The sequence below is a fragment of the Garra rufa genome, chromosome 5 (assembly GCF_049309525.1).
Source record: "Garra rufa chromosome 5, GarRuf1.0, whole genome shotgun sequence".
Lineage (NCBI taxonomy): Eukaryota > Metazoa > Chordata > Actinopteri > Cypriniformes > Cyprinidae > Garra > Garra rufa.
In genome coordinates, this window is record NC_133365.1 from 34,438,779 (window position 1) to 34,459,051 (window position 20,273).

General features: G+C 38.4%; 1 protein-coding gene across 1 annotated transcript in view; it reads left to right on the plus strand.

Moving 5' to 3' along the window:
• The window catches only part of snx19a (sorting nexin 19a), a 64,908-nt gene that overhangs the window by 36,531 nt on the left and 8,104 nt on the right, over positions 1–20,273 (plus strand). Inside the window, exons 4-9 of the mRNA XM_073840441.1 lie at positions 653–753; positions 860–976; positions 1,583–1,671; positions 1,766–1,859; positions 2,510–2,654; positions 2,916–3,039. Coding sequence (XP_073696542.1) covers positions 653–753; positions 860–976; positions 1,583–1,671; positions 1,766–1,859; positions 2,510–2,654; positions 2,916–3,039 — 670 coding nt within the window. The remainder of the gene's footprint in view (positions 1–652; positions 754–859; positions 977–1,582; positions 1,672–1,765; positions 1,860–2,509; positions 2,655–2,915; positions 3,040–20,273) is intronic.

Below are 20,273 nucleotides of genomic sequence, written 5' to 3' on the forward strand. Positions count from 1 at the left end.
TTGACTTAGCATGGCATGAACAGACTTGGCATGGCACAGACTTGAAACAGACAATCACCAACAGCAGATTACAACATTAATACAAGACCAGGAACAATGGAAACATGAGGGCTACTTAAACTACACAGTGCAGGTCACATGACACAAACAAACCAATGAGAAACAAGGCACATGACTAAGACAACCAATGAGAACATGACACATAGAACTAAGGAACCAATGACAGGAATACATAAGGGAAAGAGAAGCAAGACTAGACAAGGACCATAGTGATACTTCAAAATAAAAGACATGGAAACAAGAATATGAACACCCCCCCCCCCCCCAAAAAAAAAAAAAAACCAAACCACACGTTACAAGGCTGCTGAGAATTCAGCTTTGCCTTTACAGAAATGAATTACAATTAAATATATTCAAATGTATTGTAATTGTAATTGTAATATTATTTCCCAATATTACTGTATTTTTGATCAAATAAATTCAGCCTTGGTAAGCATATGAGACTTTCTTCACAAGCCAAAATATTTTTTTAACCCCCAAACTTTTGCACAGTAGTGTATGTGATCAGAAATCATACAGTTTGTCATTAGCTTGTCATTGGGGCAGTACACCGAATTTGATCCATATTAAAAATGTTTGCTCAAATTTAAAGATGTCAAAGGTCCAAAGAAACTCTTCCCAGATCTTCCCTTCAGCAACCTAGACACAGACAAAGTGGAAGCCAGGAGAAGCCAACTAGAATCATTCCTCAGGGTAAGAGATTTCCCTTCAGTGATAAAATGTTGGGCAGATAAAATGTGACTTTTATGAAAAACCCTTGACTCAGTCTCTTTCACATCTCCTTTTTCCACTTCTGCAGAAACTGTGCACCATCCCAGAGGCAGCTAACAGTGAGGAGCTACAAGAGTTTCTTGCCCTCAACACTGATGCCACAGCAGCTTTCCAGAAAAAGCCATCAAGTTCACGCATAGACAAGGTAGCTCTATCCTGAGACATGACATACTGTACTTTAAAGGGGATATCAGATGCCCATTTTCCACAAGTTGGTATGATTCTTTAGAGTCATGATATGTCTGCTAAATACTCAAAAACAAATACATCAAATACAAAACGAATCCACTGCGTCCTCAGTGGCTCTGGTTTCGGGAGAAAATTAAGATTCTTATGTTCACTTTTATGTCCAACTACAAAACATTGCTTACGAGACATTGTTGTCGGTACAGCTGCTTGAGCAAGGGGAAATTGTGGACAGCGTACAACTGGCTGAGGGCTGAAATATGATAATACGAGACAGTTCGTATGTGGCCGTGGGCAGGGCTTGAGCAGTATGACATCATATTGCTCAGAAATTGAAAATTGCTTGATAATTGAGACTGTTTAGGTTTTTTGGGGATTACAAAGAAAGGAGTGAAAGGATTTTTTTTTATCATTGTAGGGTTGTGTCCACACACTGCTAAGACACATTTCTATATATATGTGAAGGTGTGAAGGTAAATTTTGCATCCAATGTCGCTTTTAATGTTTAGAAAGACTTTTTCTTTTGTAACTTTTAATGTGACATTTATGTTTCCCATATAAACAGATGGTGGAGAACATAGTGGACACTCTGAAGACAGCATTTCCACGCTCAGAACCCCAGAGCCCCACAGACGAAGGAGACCCACAAAGAAAGTTAGAATATATGAGACTTAGATGACATAAGTCAAACAAGCTAATTAATATTCCTATTGTTTTTATTTTCTCAAACTGTTCTTTCATATTTCAGGCCCCGTCTTAGATTCTCCAGTAAAATAGCTCCTACTCTTAATGTTCCAAGCCTGCAACCTAACGTGATGTACTCCTTCAGTGACCGTTGCTCAGTGAGTCCTTCATATCATACAAAAGCCACATAAATAATATTTTGCATTCAGACTTGCAAGTCATTATGAATAGAACTCAGAAAGATGCATCTTGTTGTAATGAGAAGTATGACACAACGTGTTTTTCTGTGAAACCTATTAACTCTGAATGGCCAAAATCTGCAGACTGACTCCGACTTTCTGCTGTAAAGCAGCTGTGGCAAGACAATAGTCTCATTATTCAGCTCCAGTCAAAGTTCACTTCCAAAATAAAAATGTCCTAATAATTTACTCACCCCCATGTGATCCAGGTTGTCCATGTCTTTTTATCTTCAGTGGCAAAGAATTTTTTTGAGGGAAACATTCCAGGATTTTTATCCATATATAGTGGACTTCAATGGTGGCCAACAGGTTGAAGGTCTAAATAGCAGTTTCAATGCAGCTTCAAAGATCTCAGCCGAGGAATAAGGGTCTTATCTAGTCAAATGATTGGTAATTTACATAAAACATTATAAATGTATATACTTTTTAACCACAAATGCCGTCTTTCAAACCACTGGCCACCATTAAAGTCCACTATATGGAGAAAATTCTGGAACCTAATTTCCTGACTCTTAATGGATTTCCTGCGTGTTAATGGCAAACACATCTCTTTTACTCTGTTTCTGTAGGTTCTTCGAGGCTTCTCCCTGTCAGATCTGGAGGGGTTTGTGGAGGAACAGGAGAAGCAGGTGGACGGGGGTGTCAAGAGTCATTATGCAGGAAGAGGATACATCAGAGAGCAGAGACTTGTAGAAAAAAGAGGAAGAGGAGCAGGTAAATAAAACAAGAACTTTTGAAAGTCACAGCTTAAAACCCTGTTTTTGTGAATAAGCTTGCAAAGATGTGCATGAGCTCCAGAAATATTGTACACTCAATCAAACAGGAGAGGGCAGTATACTGTTGATGAACTACACTGAACTTGTAGCTTTAATTATTGAATGTGAAATCAAAGCATTTATCTGATACAATCTAACCCTAACTTTACACTGCCAAATTTTTGATGTTTCAAACTGCTGTGTGTTTGTGATGCTGCAGACACTGCCCTGGCAGATATCGCTCTGAATATCTTGTGTTTGCTGATGAAGGACCAGTGGAGCTGGCTATGTACAGAAAACATCCAGAAAACTATCAGACTGCTCTTTGGCACTTTTATTGAAAGGTGAGGTGCAACTCTTTAATTCTTAGTAATTAAAGGAGTAGTTCACTTCCAGAACAAAAACTCACAGATAATGTACTTACCTCCTTGTCATCCAAGATGTTCATGTCCAAGATGTTCATGTCTTTCATTCAGTCACAAAGAAATTATGTTTTTTTTTTTAGGAAAACATTTCAGGATTTCTCTCCATATAATTTCTATGTATGGTGCCCTCAAGTTTAAACTTCCAAAATGCAGTTTAGATGCAGCTTCAAAGGGCTCTTTACAAACCCAACTGGAATCGAAACTTATTTTTAAAAAAAAATTATAATTTATATACTCTTTAACCGTAAACATCTTGGTCAAGCTCTGCATGAACTGTGTGTATTCCTGTTTATGACAGTTGGGGTATGTTGAAAAACTCCCACCTCATGTTCTCAGCCAACTTCAAAATTGCCCTACATCGTTGCAGAAGTACCGACCCAGTGTTTACAAAGTGAACATCCATTTACAAAAAAAGTTAAAACAGCTATGTACAGCGGTTTTGAAGTTGGAGGATACTCTAACTGTCATAAACAGGAATACACACAGTTGACGCAGAGCTAGGCTAAGACGAGCATTTGCGGTTAAAGGGTATATAAATTGTCATTTTTTTTTTAGAAAATAACAAGTCATTTCACTATAAAAGACCCTTCTTTCTAGGCTGGGATCATTTAGCTGGGATCGTCTAGCTGCATTTAAACTGCATTTTGGAAGTTTAAACTCAGGGGCACACATACATATCTATTATATGGAGAGAAATCCTGAAATGTTTTCCTCAAAAAACATAATTTCTTTACAGCTGAAGAAAGAAAGAAATAAACATCTTGGAAGACAAGGAAGTAAGTACATTACCTGTTAATTTTTATTCTGAAAGTGAACTACTGCTTTAAGGGAATTGTAATGGTCATTTTAGTGGTACATCCTTTATAATCCACCCTGTGTGTATGTAAACACAATGATCAAACTACTAATTAACCAGTTATCACTTTGTAATCACAATTAAAGGGACAGTTCATCCAAAAATAAAAATGCTGTCATAATTTTCTCATGTTGTTCAAACAGTTTGGTTACAAATATTTAAATTATCTACTTTATGTTCCACAGAAAGTCATACAGGTTTGGAAGGACTTTAAACTAAATAAATTATGATTTTTTTTTTGGTGGGCTGTCCTTTTAAACAGTACATTGGTAACTATGAGTAATGTGTGCATTTTGTCAATAAAAAACCTTAGAGTTTGTACATGGCCCAAATCAAAATCGAGCTAATGAATCTTGTAATAATATAACCTGACATTACTGTATTATCCAATCATGCTGGCTTTGGAGACAAGTCTGTTTAAGTGACATTGTGTTGACCTAGTACGAAATTCTTTCAAGGATATTTCACAAGACCCTTACTAAACCAATCGATGAAAAAACACTTAACAACAGCAGGGTCATGTTAAAATGATGTTAATATATTACGCAAGTCAGCATGTAATTATATGTAAAAGGAACACTAGTTTTGGGTGAGGCTGGTCATTAAAAGCTGTCAATTTATTCTTCTGCATAAGTCTCCATCAGACTTTAAAGGCAAAACATTTTTAGAAGCACGGAAAGCAGAGCTTCTCATGCATGTGTTGCGTTCCACCCTATTATAAGTAATTGAGGGACGAGGAGCAGGAAGGTGATTGGACCGCAGCAGGGCTGGCTGATAACTGGCCAGCGAGCTGTTCAACAGGATTGCATCTGGTTCAAGAGGCTTGCGTCATTTGTGTGGGCCAGACATATGTAAGCTGTCATAAGCACTTAGAGAAGTGATGGCGAAAAAATAGCAGCATGTTGTGAAAAGACCTCACAGGCCGCTGTGCCTGGTTTGTCGTATGCTCCCAAGATTAATGAGTCCTTTAGTTTAATGATTGTTATTTATTGTAGATAAGGCAACAATCTCTGCACCCTACAAGCTGTCTCATGTAGGCTAACAGATTGTTATCTGGTCTACACATGCTTAAAAAAACCAACACAAGTGGTTTTGGAATGTGTCTGATAAATGGGAGGTGACTTTAAAAAATAGTCTTTTTGTACTTAATGGCCCAGCGATAAAAGACAAGGAAATTTCCTGAAAGCGTAACGCTGCCAGTTGGTAATCTGTATTATCTGATCACCTGTTGAACTTGATGGGGTTTCTTACTCCAAAAGGAATAATCATAACAATACATGTGGGTGTGTTCACACTTCCTGTGAGCTCATGTCTTCCTCATGAGGATTACAGCATTTTTACAGCATGTGCTGTTGCTTCCCTGGAGTAACTCACTCATTGTGCCAGTGTTAATATTTGTTGCACGCACAATGAAATATCCTCCATTAGTGCTTTCACCAGGCCTGTTTTCCAACACAACTTTAGCTACAATAGATCAAATTTATGTGTTATTTGTTTCTCTCTAAGTAGTTAGAGAAAGGTTGTTTATTGGTTTAACAAGTACTGAATCAAAATATAGGCGTTACTGCTGAAATATTTGATCATATCTGTAAAAATCTATCATAATATTTGTTTTTGTTTGTGTGTGTGTTTAATGATACTATGAATGTTAACGTCATACATTGATAACTATCACAAATTTAGCTTACAATTAATCAAATCTGATCTTTTCATAAATACGAGGGAAAAAAATGTGTTCCCCTGCTGATTTTGTACATTTGCCCACTGACAAAAAAAGATCAGTCTATAATTTTAATGGTAGGTTTATTTTAACAGTGAGAGACAGAAAAACAACAACCAGAAAAACACATTTCAAAAAAGTTTGATTTGATTTGCATTTTAGTGAAAATAAGTGTGAAATAAGTGTTTGACTGATAGTCAGCAAGATTTCTGGCTCCCAGGTGTCTTTTATACAGGTAACATGCTGAGATTATGAGCACTGGGAGTGCTCTTAATCTTAGCTTGTTACCTGTATAAAAGACTCCTGTCCACAGAAGCAATCAATCAGTCAGATTCCAAACTCTCCACCATGGCCAAGACCAAAGAGCTGTCCAAGGATGTCAGGGACAAGATTGTAGACCTACACAAGGCTGGAATGAGCTACAAAAAGACCATCGCCAAGCAGCTTGGTGAAAAGTTTAACAACAGTTGGTGTGATTATTCGCAAATGGAAGAAACACAAAATGTCATCTCCCTCTGGGGCTTCATGCAAGTTCACACCTGGAGTTTCAATGATCATGAGAACGGTGAGGAATCAGCCCAGAACTACACGGGAGGATTTTGTCAATGATCTCAAGGCAGCTGGGACCATAGTCACCAAGAAAACAATTGGTAACACACTACGGTGTGAAGGACTGAAATCCTGCAAGGTCCCCCCTGCTCAAGAAAGCACATGTACAGGCCAGTCTGAAGTTTGCCAATGAACATCTGAATGATTCAGAAGAGAACTGGGTGAAAGTGTTGTGGTCAGATGAGACCAAAAACGAGCTCTTTGGCATCAACTCAACTCGCCTTGTTTGGAGGAGGAGGAATGCTGCTTATAACCCCAAGAACACCATCCCAGCTGTCAAACATGGTGGTGAACACATTATGCTTTGGGGATGTTTTTCTGCTAAGGGGACAGGACAACTGCACCACATCAAAGGGACTATGTACCAACAAATCTTGGTTGAGAACTTCCTTCCCTCAGCCAGGGCACTGAAAAAGGTTCTTGGATGGGTATTCCAGCATGACAATGACCCAAAACACACAGCCAAGGCAACAAAGGAGTGCCCTCAAGAAGAAGCACATTAAGGTCCTAGAGTGGCCTAGCCAGTCTCCAGGCCTTAATCCCATAGAAAATCTGTGGAGGGAGCTGAAGGTTCGAGTTGCCAAACATCAGCCTCGAAACCTTAATGACTTGGAGAGGATCTGCAAAGAGGAGAGGTACAACATCCCTCCTGAGATGTGTGCAAACCTGGTGGCCAACTACAAGAAACGTCTGACCTCTGTGATTGCCAACAAGGGTTTTGCCACCAAGTACTAAGTCATGTTTTGCGAAGGGGTCAAATACTTCTAATACAAATACTATTTCACTCAAAATCAAAATCAATCAATGCAAATCAATTTATAACTTTTCTGAAATGCATTTTTCTGGATTTTTTCGTTGTTCTGTCTCTCACTGTTCAAATAATCCTAACATTAAAATTATAGACTGATCATTTCAAAATCAGCAGATCAAATAATTTTTTTCCTCACTGTATTTGTAACCAAATTTAAAAGGAGTTATAATTTTGGCAGATTCCTTATTAGATCTGAACATTATATGTATTACAATATTAATGAGATCATACAATTTATAATAATGCACTGTAAGGCAAGTGAAGTTTTATCAGTTTTTACTATGTCTTTTGAGATCAAAAATAAAAGACATGCCTGTGAAGGTGTTCAATCATGGTAATGAACAAAATTCTTTATTTTGTCCATTACCATAATTTTATTTTTCTCATGCAAATACCTTCTGTTGTTTGGTTTTTGCTACAGTCCCACATCAGTAGCAGCAAAAGTGTTTTTCAATACAATATGAATTCTATGGTGTAAGTACATAGTTTAGGCCACCTAATATAAAGTGGGACTGCATTTCTATAACTTTTTCAGGTTATTAAGTAACAAACAATGTAAGGCTATGCATGTGCACACACTCCATTACTTTGTCATATTTTTATGAGTACAAACTTGCAAGTAATGGGTTCAGTTCCTATAGAATGCATGAGCTGAGAAAAATATATTTCCCTTTGAATGCAATATAGGTCACTTTGGATAAAAGTGTCTGCCAAATGCAAGAATGTAAATGTAATAATCTCAAACAAAAGAAGCAAAAGAAGATGAAAATGCATGCAGATTAGTTAGCCATGTCTTGGTTTGCATTTGCAAACTAATATATGCTCAGATTTTAGTGCTTCATTAAGTAAGTAGGCCATGTGTCTGCAATTCTCCTTGAGGCCTTGTCTGGTCACTTTGAGCATGTGTTTCTCGCATTGCCGTATTTAGGTTTGGGATAAAGTTAGAATTTTGGCCTCGCCCTTATTAAAACGCGATACACATAAGCCAAACTTGTTTTTCTGGAAGGTTATATTAGGATGGGCCTTATGTCTGTTAAATGATGTGACAGTTGATGCTGCCCTTGTCTGTATGACATCACCAGAACAGGACAGGTGTTAATTAGCGTGGCTAAAATCAGCATCTTATGTCAGCTGAATCCAAAGCTATTTTTTACACATGACATCTTCTTAACTATTCCATGTGCAATTACTCCGGCATGCCTTTTCTATGTGGTTTGGGGTCAGTGCAACAAATGATACGAAGTATAATTAGGATTACTGCTGTTTTAGAGGAATACTTCCTAAAAAAGATGTGCACAGAATGTTCTGGGCTGGATTTGGGGTGAGAGGTAGTTTAGATGCTGGATTTAAAGGGATAGTTTACGCAAAAATTTAAATTCTGTCATTAATTACTCATCCTCATGTCGTTCCAAACCCATAAGACCTTTGCTCATCTTGGGAACACAAATTAAGATATTTTTTATGAAATCTGAGAGCTTTCTGACCCTACATAGACAGCAATGCAACTGACACGTTCAAGGCCCAGAAAGATAAGGACATTGTTAAAATAGTCCATGATGTGACATCAGTGCTTCAACCTTAATTTTACGAAGCTACAAAAAAACTTTTTGTGGGCAAAGAAAACAAAAATAACTTTATTCAACAATTTTCTCTTTCGTGTCATCATTGTGAATGGTAATGGGAAAAGCTCTCGAATCAAAAATATCTTCATTTGTGTTCTGAAGATGAACGAAGGTCTTACAGGTTTGGAACGACATGAGGGTAAGTAACTAATGACAGAATTTTCATTTTTTGGGTGAACTATTCCTTTAAAATGTGTCGTTGCAGAGGTTATTAAGTGCCCTGCTGAAAAAAACAGCATATGCTGATTAGGTATGTTTTGGTGCTGGGATGCTGGTTTTAGCTAGTTTATGCTGGTCCTTTGCTGGTTCATGCTGGTCCTTTGCTGGTTTATGCTGGTCCTTTGCTGGTTTATGCTGGTTCTTTGCTGGTTTATGCTGGTCCTTTGCTGGTTAATGCTGGTCCTTTGCTGGTTCATGCTGGTCCTTTGCTGGTTTATGCTGGTCATGTTGCTGGTCAAGGACCAGCATAAACCAGCAAAGGATCAGCATAAACCAGCAAAGGATCAGCATAAACCAGCAAAGGGCCAGCATAAACCAGCAAAGGACCAGCATAAACCAGCTAAAACCAGCATCCCAGCACCAAAACATACCTAACCAGCATATGCTGTTTTTTTCAGCCGGGTGGCATATGAATGTGAGCAACACTGTAGATTTTATGACCAAAAAACCTGATTTTCAGGAAAGAAAGTAATTTTTTTCATTAAGATTATTTTTTGCCTAGCAATCATTGTGTTGTGGATACAATTATTTGACTTATGTAACCTAAAATAGCTGTTTCTCTAGTTTAATTTGATACGTTGCATTCGTGCTAACTTAAAACCCACATTGTAAAACAGTTTGCTATGTTGTGGCTGTTTTTGGTGGGGATAGTTGTAACAGTTCATTAAAAATGATGATTCCAATGAGTACAATTAATGAATCACATTCTCTATTTAGGCAAAGTCATGGTTTTTGTTGCACATCAAAGGATTTATGGAAAAATGTGTTTCCATCATAGTTTGCACATCTTCTGATTGGATAAAACACGCTTTTTAGAATTTATGTGCATCTTGACATTTCCAGAATTCACGTAAAAATGGTTAGATGGCAACACAGCTAGTGACTGAATACAGCACACACACAGCAATTGTTAAAATGAATACAGTATAATGTTGTTGTTACTTTTAAATGGTTCACTTAATTTAAATAAAACCTGATTATTCTTTGTTTTTCAATCAAGTTTTTGCTTAAATTGGAAGTGTGGGTCTTGTTTCAGCAAATTACTTCACACTGTTACATCTATCCCCAGCCTGTGTTTTAACAGTGGAACTCTTTGTATTTGACATTAACTCACATAATCTGTGATTATGCAGTACATGTCCAAGTGAGTTTTATTTGTAAGAGACAAATGTGGCTACCATATATGTAAAAGTTTGAGGGATCTAGCACAAACAACCATTGAGTTACTGATGCTCAAACAAAAAGTGTTACTTTTATCCCCGGTCTCCCCTACTGTTTTTTTTGTGTGTGTATATAGCAATATCTACACAGCATAATGGATTGCCATTGAATTTAAACATATTCAGTGACCTGAATTTTGTTTTTGTGCTTGTTTATTTTTTATGACTCAGACAACTCAAAATGGTAGCTTTTCTTTTTGAACTTTACATTAAAAGGACCAGTCCATAAAAGACCACACTGGTCGTGCTGTTTATTCCTGATTCACTACAAAAAAAAAAAAAAATCATAAACATTCGCTTGTTTTTGGGAATCAGTCTACACTGGTCACGCATGTTCTTGTTTTAAAAAGCCACTGGTTGTGCTGTATATTTTTGATTCTCAAAAAAGTACTTCTTGCCGTTATTTTGCAGTACATCCTCTTTTTATTGCATCACAATCAGTACATCCATCAAATTCATGTTCAGCTAATATGTGATTTCTTTTGCCATGGTGCTTTTGCCGCTGCTAAAAAGTTCTCTTTGAAACTCTATATAACAATGTTGCATTTGTTCCTGAAAAAAATGCAGTTCCTTAGAGCTGCAGGGTATTCTTTCACTTTTATTATTTTTAATTTATTTTTTTTATATAATGTAAGTTCTTTTCATAACATATTTATTAGTTAAAAAGAATGTAGGTGTCCCATCTTGGAGTTTTTCTACAGGACGTGTGAGGCCCTCATGTCTTCAATCACTCCTGACTCCATCTGTTAAACATTTGACTGTCTGAAGTACAAACTTCAGCACAGCATGTCGTTGGGACCTGGAGTTCCGGAAATTTCTAATAATATGGAAACAGGCAACAAATATTCAAGCCTCACTGACCTTATCCCTCCATCCTGTCTCCTGGAAAGCCAAGACAGAGTTGGCCAGACATATGGTAAGGCTTGCCCTTTGTCGTTTTAGGAGCTTTGCCGTGATGGATTTTGACTTTAAAAGTGTGACAGGGCTTAGATAAGGAGTTGGAGACTGAGCAAGAAAGAGGTCTTCTTTGGTTTTAACTTCATGTTAGCATCTTGGCCTTATAAAATAGCTGTAACTGTTTTATATATCCACACTTCAAGCCAGCTGACTGGCTCTTCAGGACAGTCTGTTAATATGACTACTTCACATATATCATGCGAGAAAACCAATTTCACCATTTGCCAGTAATGTGTTTGTTTAATTTGGCCAACCGTTTTCAAACTGTTAGCGAGTGTGTCTTATCTGTCTGGTTTCAAACTGAATCATTACTCTCTCAACAGCTATTCGTTCAAGTGGATCATCTTGCCGCAGGGTAATCATTAAAGCTTTCTGTTGGCTCTTCCAGAACTGGGGAGTTTCTCTGGTGCTTAGCTGGAGAAGAATCTGGGAACTTATGGCTCTCTGTGGTTTAAAGCATGAATTGGCATCATTGGGGATGGAACATCTTCAAACAGGGTTATTATGCAACGGTTTTGGTCCATTTGCTTCCTTCTCTGTGTGCTCTATGTGTGTGGTGTGCCTTGGCTTCAGCACACACTCTTCATGCTTTGCACATGTACTGTAGAAGAGTGCTGATGCACAAAAAAGCCACCCATCATAGTCTCTGACTTGCTAGAATATTACAGTTACACACATGATTATTTGAGAAGTGAACATAATTGTGAGTGACATGGCATTAAATGCCTTGCTATAGTCAGCAGGAAATAAATATTCATCGTATCTATTTTATTAAAGGAGAAGTTCACTTCCAGGACCAACATTTACAGATAATTTACTCACCCCTTTGTCATGCAAGATGTTCATGTCTGTCTTTCTTTAATTGTAAAGAAATTATGTTTTTTGAGAAAAACATTTCAGAATTTCTCTCCATATAGTGGACTTCTATGGTGCCCCTGAGTTTAAACTTCCAAAATGCTGTTAAAATGCAGTTTCAAAGGGCTCTAAACGATCCCAGCCAAGGAAGAAGGGTGTTATCTAGCAAAACGATCAGTTATTTTCTAAAAAAAAATTACAGTTCATATACTTTGTAACCTCAAATGCTCATCTTGTCTAGCTTTGCATATACTCTGTGTATTCCGGTTCAATACAGCTGGATGTTGGTCGAAAAACTCTCATCTCATTTTCTCCTCCAACTTAAAAATCTTCCTACATTGCTGCAGAAAAACCAACCCAATGTTTACAAAGTGAACGTGCAAAGAAGATGAAACGCCCTTTACAAAAAAAAGGTAAAATAGGAGGAGTTCATGCAGAGCTAGACAAGACGCTTGACGTTTGAGTTTTTTTTTTTAGAAAATAACAGATCATTTCACTAGATAAGACCCTTCTTACTCAGCTGGCATTTTGGAAGTTCAAACTTAGGGGCACCATAGAAAGACATGAACATCTTGGAGAATAAATGATCAGTTCTGGAAGTGAACTTCTTTTTTAACGTATCTTTTGGTAAAGTATGTAATGTAGTCTGCTTGAACTCCACTCCTTTCTCACAGTTGACTGCAGCCAGCTTGCTGCCATCTAATCAACAACCGAGCCCTGTCCTACATCTGTACCTTTTTTAATAGTCTATTTCATTCAGATCTATGTTACAGTACAAAAGAAATGTTGCTACTTTAGTTACATGCCAGCTTTAAGGGCCCAACACTAATGGCTAATAGTTGTTTGATAAACTGTTGGTCTCAAACCTAGAAGACAGTTTATGTCTAAGAAATCAGAGTTTGAATTTATGTTATATTTATATGTCACAGTAGGGTTTCATACCTCACAATTGTGGATCACCAGTTAAGTGCTTTTATTCAGTGCACCACCACAAAAGGTGAAGGCTTGTACTTTCGGTTGAAACCCCATGTTTTGTAGAACAGAATGTGCAGATTATACAGCCTACAAACAAAGGCCCACACAGGCCAGACTTTTGCACTGGCAAACCAGCATTAATGCCAGCATGTAATGCACACCAGACAAACAAACTGCTCCAGTCTTTTGTCAGCAGTGTGCTGCTGTCCGAGAATAAAATGTCCCACTGGAAATGCAAACCAAACGTGGGTCGAGAATGTTCTTGCTGTGTACACTGGCATTACTATGAAGTCAGTGATGCGTTGGCCTTTTTGATTTCAGTCCTGACTAGATCCTGTTTCGTCCAGTTGCTGGATTTGGAGATGCCCATTAAATGTGGTGGCATAAACGCCGCAGTGGGTTGTATATTTCTGCAGCAGACCTCATGTCACCACAAGAGCATCTTGGCTGAATACACTTGTGTCTTTATGGTTTGTGTGTGTGGAAATCATCTGTTCTGATGTTCTGTTTTCATCTTGCATTATGCCAATTAATTAAACCTAATTTCGAGAACTGCGTCCTGTGCAGTAATATACAATAAATCATAGACATAGTTGTACAGAGAAGAGAGAGCTTGATTTAAGCTGAAATTGATGCCATTCTGTAAACAATTAGCATTTAAAAAAATCTTGCTCTTATGACAGGATTTCTTTACTTAGTAGTATTAGACCACTGTTGGCTGACCTTTCTTAGCTGACACATTCCAGATTTGCTGGAAATTATTTTAAACAGATGTAGAGGACTTACTGGATGAACTCACTTACACAGTAACTGTAAAATCCCAGGTCAAATGAGCACGTCCCAGTAGAATCACAGATACTCAAGAAAATGAAGATCATTCTGTGGTCTGATGCTGATCATTCTGCAAATGGTATAAACATCAAAAATACATTCACTTAAACCCTGCTCTAAAAAATCCTAGATGCTTCTTAGCCTTATAGTTGTGCATTTTTTCTAAGACGTGTCAGGATACATCGAAACGTCAGAAAAAAAATGCATTCATAACGCAGTTGATCTTCAGTATATTGTTCTAGTTTGTACCACAAGGGGGCAGCACACACCATTACAGTCTGTGTCTTAACATATGTGGTTAAATACAGCTGTGGAAAAAATTAAGAGACCACTCCAAATATTTCTTTAATCAGCATACATATATGGCAGCCAATCCGTTCCAGTGTCTTTTGAATTCCATCACAGGCACACATCATTCTGCTTAATGAAGTACTGATTAGGTGATCATCTCAACCAAATCTTATTTAACAAGGAAAAGTTTGAAAGCCACTGCTGTAGTCATTACTATTATCTTGCAATAGGACCAGCTGGTTGGTACAAACTGTGCTAGTAGTAGCTCAAAAATAATTGGAATCAAATAATGCTAAAAAGAAAAGAAAAGTTTTGGTTTCTGGGTTTACTGGCTGAGGCATACAGTGAGCGTCAGGATGCTTCCATCCTTAAAATTTCAAAGACAGCAGTTTGTAAGAACAAGGTCAAGCCGCAGACATCAGGCACAAAACAACGCTTCCGATTGACAGAAGGTGAAAACGAGTCTCCACTGACCGGGATGACCGCCAAACTCATTCGAATGTCTCTCAACAACCGTAGGATGACATCAAGTGACCTACAAAAAGAATGACGGCAGCTGGGGTGAAGTGCAGGGTGAGGACGGTTCGAAACAGGCTCATAGAGGCAGGGCCAAAATTGTGCAATGCCAGAAAAATCAATGAGAAGCAAAGAAGAGCCAGGCTGAAGTTTGCCAAAGACTCTATAAGGATTAGACCTTCTCTGATGAGTCCAATTAGCAGCTTTGCCTAACACCTGGTCGTCTAATAGTTAGAGCCACAGTGTCTCACATTAACTGTGAAATTTGGTGGAGGATCGGTGACAATCTTGCTTCAGTAAAGCTGGAATCAGGCACTTTTTGTGAAGGGCACATAAAGGTTGTCCTGGAAGAAAACTTGCTTCTGCTCTGGTGTTCCCCAACTCTGAGGACTGGTTTTCCTAGAACAATGCTCAATGCCACACAGCCAGGTCAATCAAGGTGTGGATGGAGGACCAGCAGAACAAGACCCTGTTATGGCCAGCCCAATCTCCAGACATGAACCCCATTGAAAACCTAAGGAATGTGATAAAGACAACCTGATCTCATGACGAAATTGTACCTGTGGGAACTTTTTCGCAAGACGCATAATACGTAGCACCATGTATGTTACGTGACATATTCGATGCAAAATGCTAAAAGAGTGTTCATGTTTTTAATGGGATTCGTATCCAAGGATTCCACATCCTAAGTCTAATTCCATGCCTTAACTCAGTACTTAGTTGAAGCGCCTTTACAGCCTCAAGTCGGTATGATGCAACAAGCTTTGCACACCTGCATTTGGCAATTATTTGCCATTCTTCGCCTCACCTCTTCAGCTCTGTCAGCTTGGATGGGGGAAGACACATATTTTCAGGTTTCTCCAGAAATGTTTGATTAGGTTCAATTCACAGAGTTGTCTTTTAGCCACTCTTGCTGTGTGCTTAGGGTCATTGTCTTGTTGGAAGGTGAACCTTCTAGCCAGTCTGAGGTTCTGAATGCTCTGGACTGGGTTTTCATTAAGGCTATCTCAAAATGTTGGTGCATTTAGCTTTTCTTCTACTCTGAGGAGTCCTTCAGTCCCTGCTGTTGAAAAACAGCCCCACACCACACTTTACCTCTGGGATGGTACACTGCAGGTAGGGTGACCACCCGTCCCGCGTAGCGCGTGCGCGCACAGCGTTTGAAGGCCAATTCATGCGTCCCGCAAATTGAGACCGTGTCATGCATAATCAATGCTTGCTCAAATATAAAAAGTTGGTCACTCTATATCCTCGAGATCCAGGAAGCCAAACGAACATTACTTGACAGTTCAGCACGCTACTGTTGCCTCACCCACCCCTCACTTGAACTGCTGACTAGGGCTGCGTTTCCCAAAAGCATCGTAAGCTTAAGTACATCGTAGAACCATTTAAACCAATGGAGCTACGATCAACTTAAGCTTACGATGCTTTTGGGAAACGCAGCCCAGGTTGTTGTCAACTTTTTCGTTGTTGTCATGACAGCGCTCTCACGTGCATACCAGACACACTGGGAAGGAACTTTTAGATGCGTGCTTTTCAATATGAAAAAAGGAGAAAGAGACTTGCTGCGTCCCAATTCGCATACTATCCGTATTCGAAAATAGAATTAGTATGTCCCAAATCATAGTATGTTTAAAAAGTATTCCAAAGTTTCGCGGATGGTCTACTACTTAACTTCAGAATTCGAAGTGCGGATCAATTCGCACTCTAACTGCTACAACACACTGCGCGGTGAATGAGGATTCGGTTAGAACTACAAACATGCATAAAAAGTGATAAAAAAAACTACAAACATGGCGGATATGCGCGACCAACAGACAGGCAGAAAAAGGGGTTTAACTTTAAGTGATAAATAATCAATGTGTAACCTAATAGAAAACATGTTTTAATGTTATCCACGCTATATTTCATGTGCAGCAACTTTTTGTGACCTTTGCAAAACGTCCTTCTCAATCGGACATGGAGGGGAATTGTGAGTTAAGACTTTTTTTTCAACTTTTCCTGTGGTGTTGAGCAACTACAATTCCTGTTAATCCTATAATTTTATATTCTAATTTATTTAAAGTGAATAAATTGTAATGAAAAATAAATAAAATTAAATAGCTAAAGTAAATCGTAAGTGGAAAGGCATCTGTCAATTCATTGATTGTTCAAAATATTATGAATCTTTATTTAGAAAAAAACACACATTGGTTGGCCTATTCATGAGCATACATCAGCAATTACACATGTTTTGGGGAATAGGGCATTATTAATATACCATTTAAGGTGGTATGTGCTAGAAATGGGTAAACCACTATCAGTGAGTCTGCCTGTGGGTTGGGGGCACCGTCGCGCCAGGCAGTGTCCCACAATGTCCCTCAGAAACATACCCCTTGTCCCCCCTTGGGCTTATTAGCAGGTGGTCACCCTAACTGCAGGTGATGAGCATTGTCTGGTTTCCTCTAAACATGATGCTTAGAATTGAGGTTCATCAGACCAGAGAATCTTGATTCTCTCAGGCTGAGGGTCCTTTGGGTGCTTTTCTGCAAATTCCAGGTGTGTTTTCATGTGTCCTCAAGATTGAGTTGGACCACACTGCCATAAAAACCAGATTAGTGGAGTGTTACAGTTTTGTCCTTCTGTAAATCTCTCCTATCTCCACATATGATCATGAAGCTCAGCTAAAGTGAGTTCTTGGTCGCCAGTCTAACTAAGGCCCTTCTCCATCGATTGCTCAGTTTGGCCAGGAGGCCAGCTCTTGGAAGAGTCCTGGTTGTTTCAAACTTCAAACAGAGACTACATGCTTCTTTGAACCTTCAATGCAACAGATTTTTTTCTAAACTCTTCCCCACATGTATGATTTGATGCAATCCTGTTGCTGAGCTCTACAGGCAGTTTTTTTTTTAACCTCAAGGCTTTAATTACCTTTAATTAAGATGTGTATGCCTTTCCAAATCATACCCATTCAGTTGAATTTGCCACAAGTTAACTCCACTCGAAGTGTAGTAACATCTACAAGCAATATGAATGCTCCTGAGCTAAATTTCAACTGTCCTGGATAAAGGTATGGATACTTATGCAATGGAATAATTTCAGTTTTTTTATTTTTAATAAATTTGCAAAAATGTTCTTCAAAAAAACTTTTTTTGCTTTGTCATCATAGTGTATGGAGTGTAGACTGATGTGGGGAAAAGTAATTTAAAGCAGTTTAACACTAGGCAGCAATATAAAAAAGTGAAAAAACGAATGAATACTTTTGCAAGGCACTGTAAATAGTAAAACCAGAGAAACTGATAGTTTCGCAGCTGTAGCTGTAGTTGATGTCCTAGGTATGACTTAGAGCACCTACTTTGTTCCTAAAAGTAGTGATTAACTTAGCTTAGAGTTTGCCAATTTTCTGGCAGCTGTCTTTTCATTTTTGTTAGTCATGTGCCTTTTTTTGGTGATCTGAAAAATTGGCTGATTGAGTCTGACAGGTAACCAAATCAAATTAGATCAGTGGCTTTGTCAGCTGTCTTTACTATTTAGTCAGTAGAGAAGTTAAAACACAGCACAGGATAAAACAAAATACACCTGAATGGTGGAACAAGTGTCTAGCATTCACCATCCATCTGTTTCTCTTTACACTATTGCCCTTTGCACTAGTGTGATCTGGTATTGTTTACTGACTGTAAACTTATGAACTGTTAGTAGTTTCATCATGTGGAAAGATCTGTGGTAAGCCACATGTCGTGTAACAAACGAACAAACCAACATAGTATACATTTTCAGTAGTCATGTGTTTTATATAAAAACATTATTTAGAATACACTACAGTTTAAAAGTTTGGGGTTTGGGGATTTTTTTTATGCTTTTAAAAGGTCTCTTATGCCCACCAAAGCTGTATTTATTTGATCAAAAAATTTACCTGTTTTATATTTTAATATGTTTTAAAATCCGAATCCTGTGATGACAAAGCTGAATTTTCAGCAGCCGTTACTCCAGTCTTCAGTGTCACATTGTCCTTAAAGGGGTCATCGGATGCAAAAATAACTTCTACATGTTGTTTGAACATTAATGTGTGTTGGCAGTTTGTGTACACAACCACCCTACAATGATAAAAATCCACCCAGTGGTATTTTTTTTATCTTTAAAAGTAATATCCTCTTTTTAAAATCAGGTCATTCTCAGCTTCTTGTTGTTGTGACGAAACACAGTTGATTGACATGAGCGCCTTACCTTAGACCTGCCCTCACCGAGCTGAAACAGTCCGAATAGATTGCCATTTTGTGACTCAGGTGCAGAGGAAGACTCTAATTGAGCGATTGAGGTGTTCTGTTGTTGGATATAATAATGAACATTAATAGTCATTTACTCCCAACATTTGAGCCGCTTAAGAGGCAGAAGACAACGTTACTTTAGTTTTTAAAAGGAAAGCGCCGATACTGATCTACATATGCAACTAAGTTCATTTGAATCATTCGTGATGCAGCTTCACCCACAGCAGAAGTGAGTATAAGGGTTTTTTATGCATCTTTGCAAATGGCCTTTCTTAATAATGTGCTTGTTGGCAAGTTTCGTCGCTAAATGCAGCTAAATGCGGCTAAAGTAAACATTACAGCTCGTAATCCCTCAGCAGAGAGGGGCGGGGTGAGCAGAGCTCATTTGCATTTAAAGAGCCCATGCGATGAAATGATCTGATATTTTGCAGAGCTGATTTTGACAAGGTAAAAGGGTGTTTTTTATTGAGATGTTCCGATACCCTTTTTTCCTTCCCGATACTGATTCCGATACCTGGGCTCGGGGTATCGGCCGATACCGAGTACTAATCCGATACCTGGGTGTGTAATTATATATACAGCTGTAGATAATACTAATAAATTGTTTTATGGTGTGCTTCAGACTTATCCCTTAATAAAACAAACATACAGTGATATATACAGTGAACTAGAGTATTTTTATTATATGACATACATTTGACAGTAATTTTTTTTATATAGTTAGCATTACTAATCTGGTTTTCTGACGTACATCAGCCCTGTTTATAACAGAGAATTTTGGGCAGATTTTGAAAGATTCACACTAGATCTCGCAGCAACCTTATTCATTGTGTGGCATTTTCAAATGCTCCTCACTGGATCTCGCAGCAGTAACAGTGTTGCAAAATCAACATTGGCTCCCGAATAAAGCTGTTCAGGGTTTGTGAAAGTTTGTTTGCGTTGCAGTCCAAGCTGATAAACGTGTCGTGTTAGTTTCACTTTCATTTCACGTGCCGTTTTATGTTTCTTATCTGAGACAGAAATTGCAGTGCTTATGAGTTGAACAACGCGGTGGTCACGCCAGTGTGACCGCTCACGAAAATTAGTAACACTGGCAGAAAAAATGGTCACAGTCTGGAGGCCTTTAATATTACCTCAAGTGTCCCGCGCGCTTCAAATCCATGCGCCTGTACCATTCATTAACACAGAGCCACGCATAATTCATATTTAAACAGTCGGTTTTCGGCTTAATATTAGTCCATATCACGATTTGATTTAAGTGTAATGAACTACCTTTGATTAATGCATCAAACTTTGACAAATTCCTTGACGTTCCGCGTTAAACTGTAAATTCCATTAAGACTGGATTCCGCGATTCCGTCCGTGTTTTCTGCATCGCCGAAATAATAAAGCCCTATGAGACATGCCGCCGTTTTACTGGCTGGTTGGTC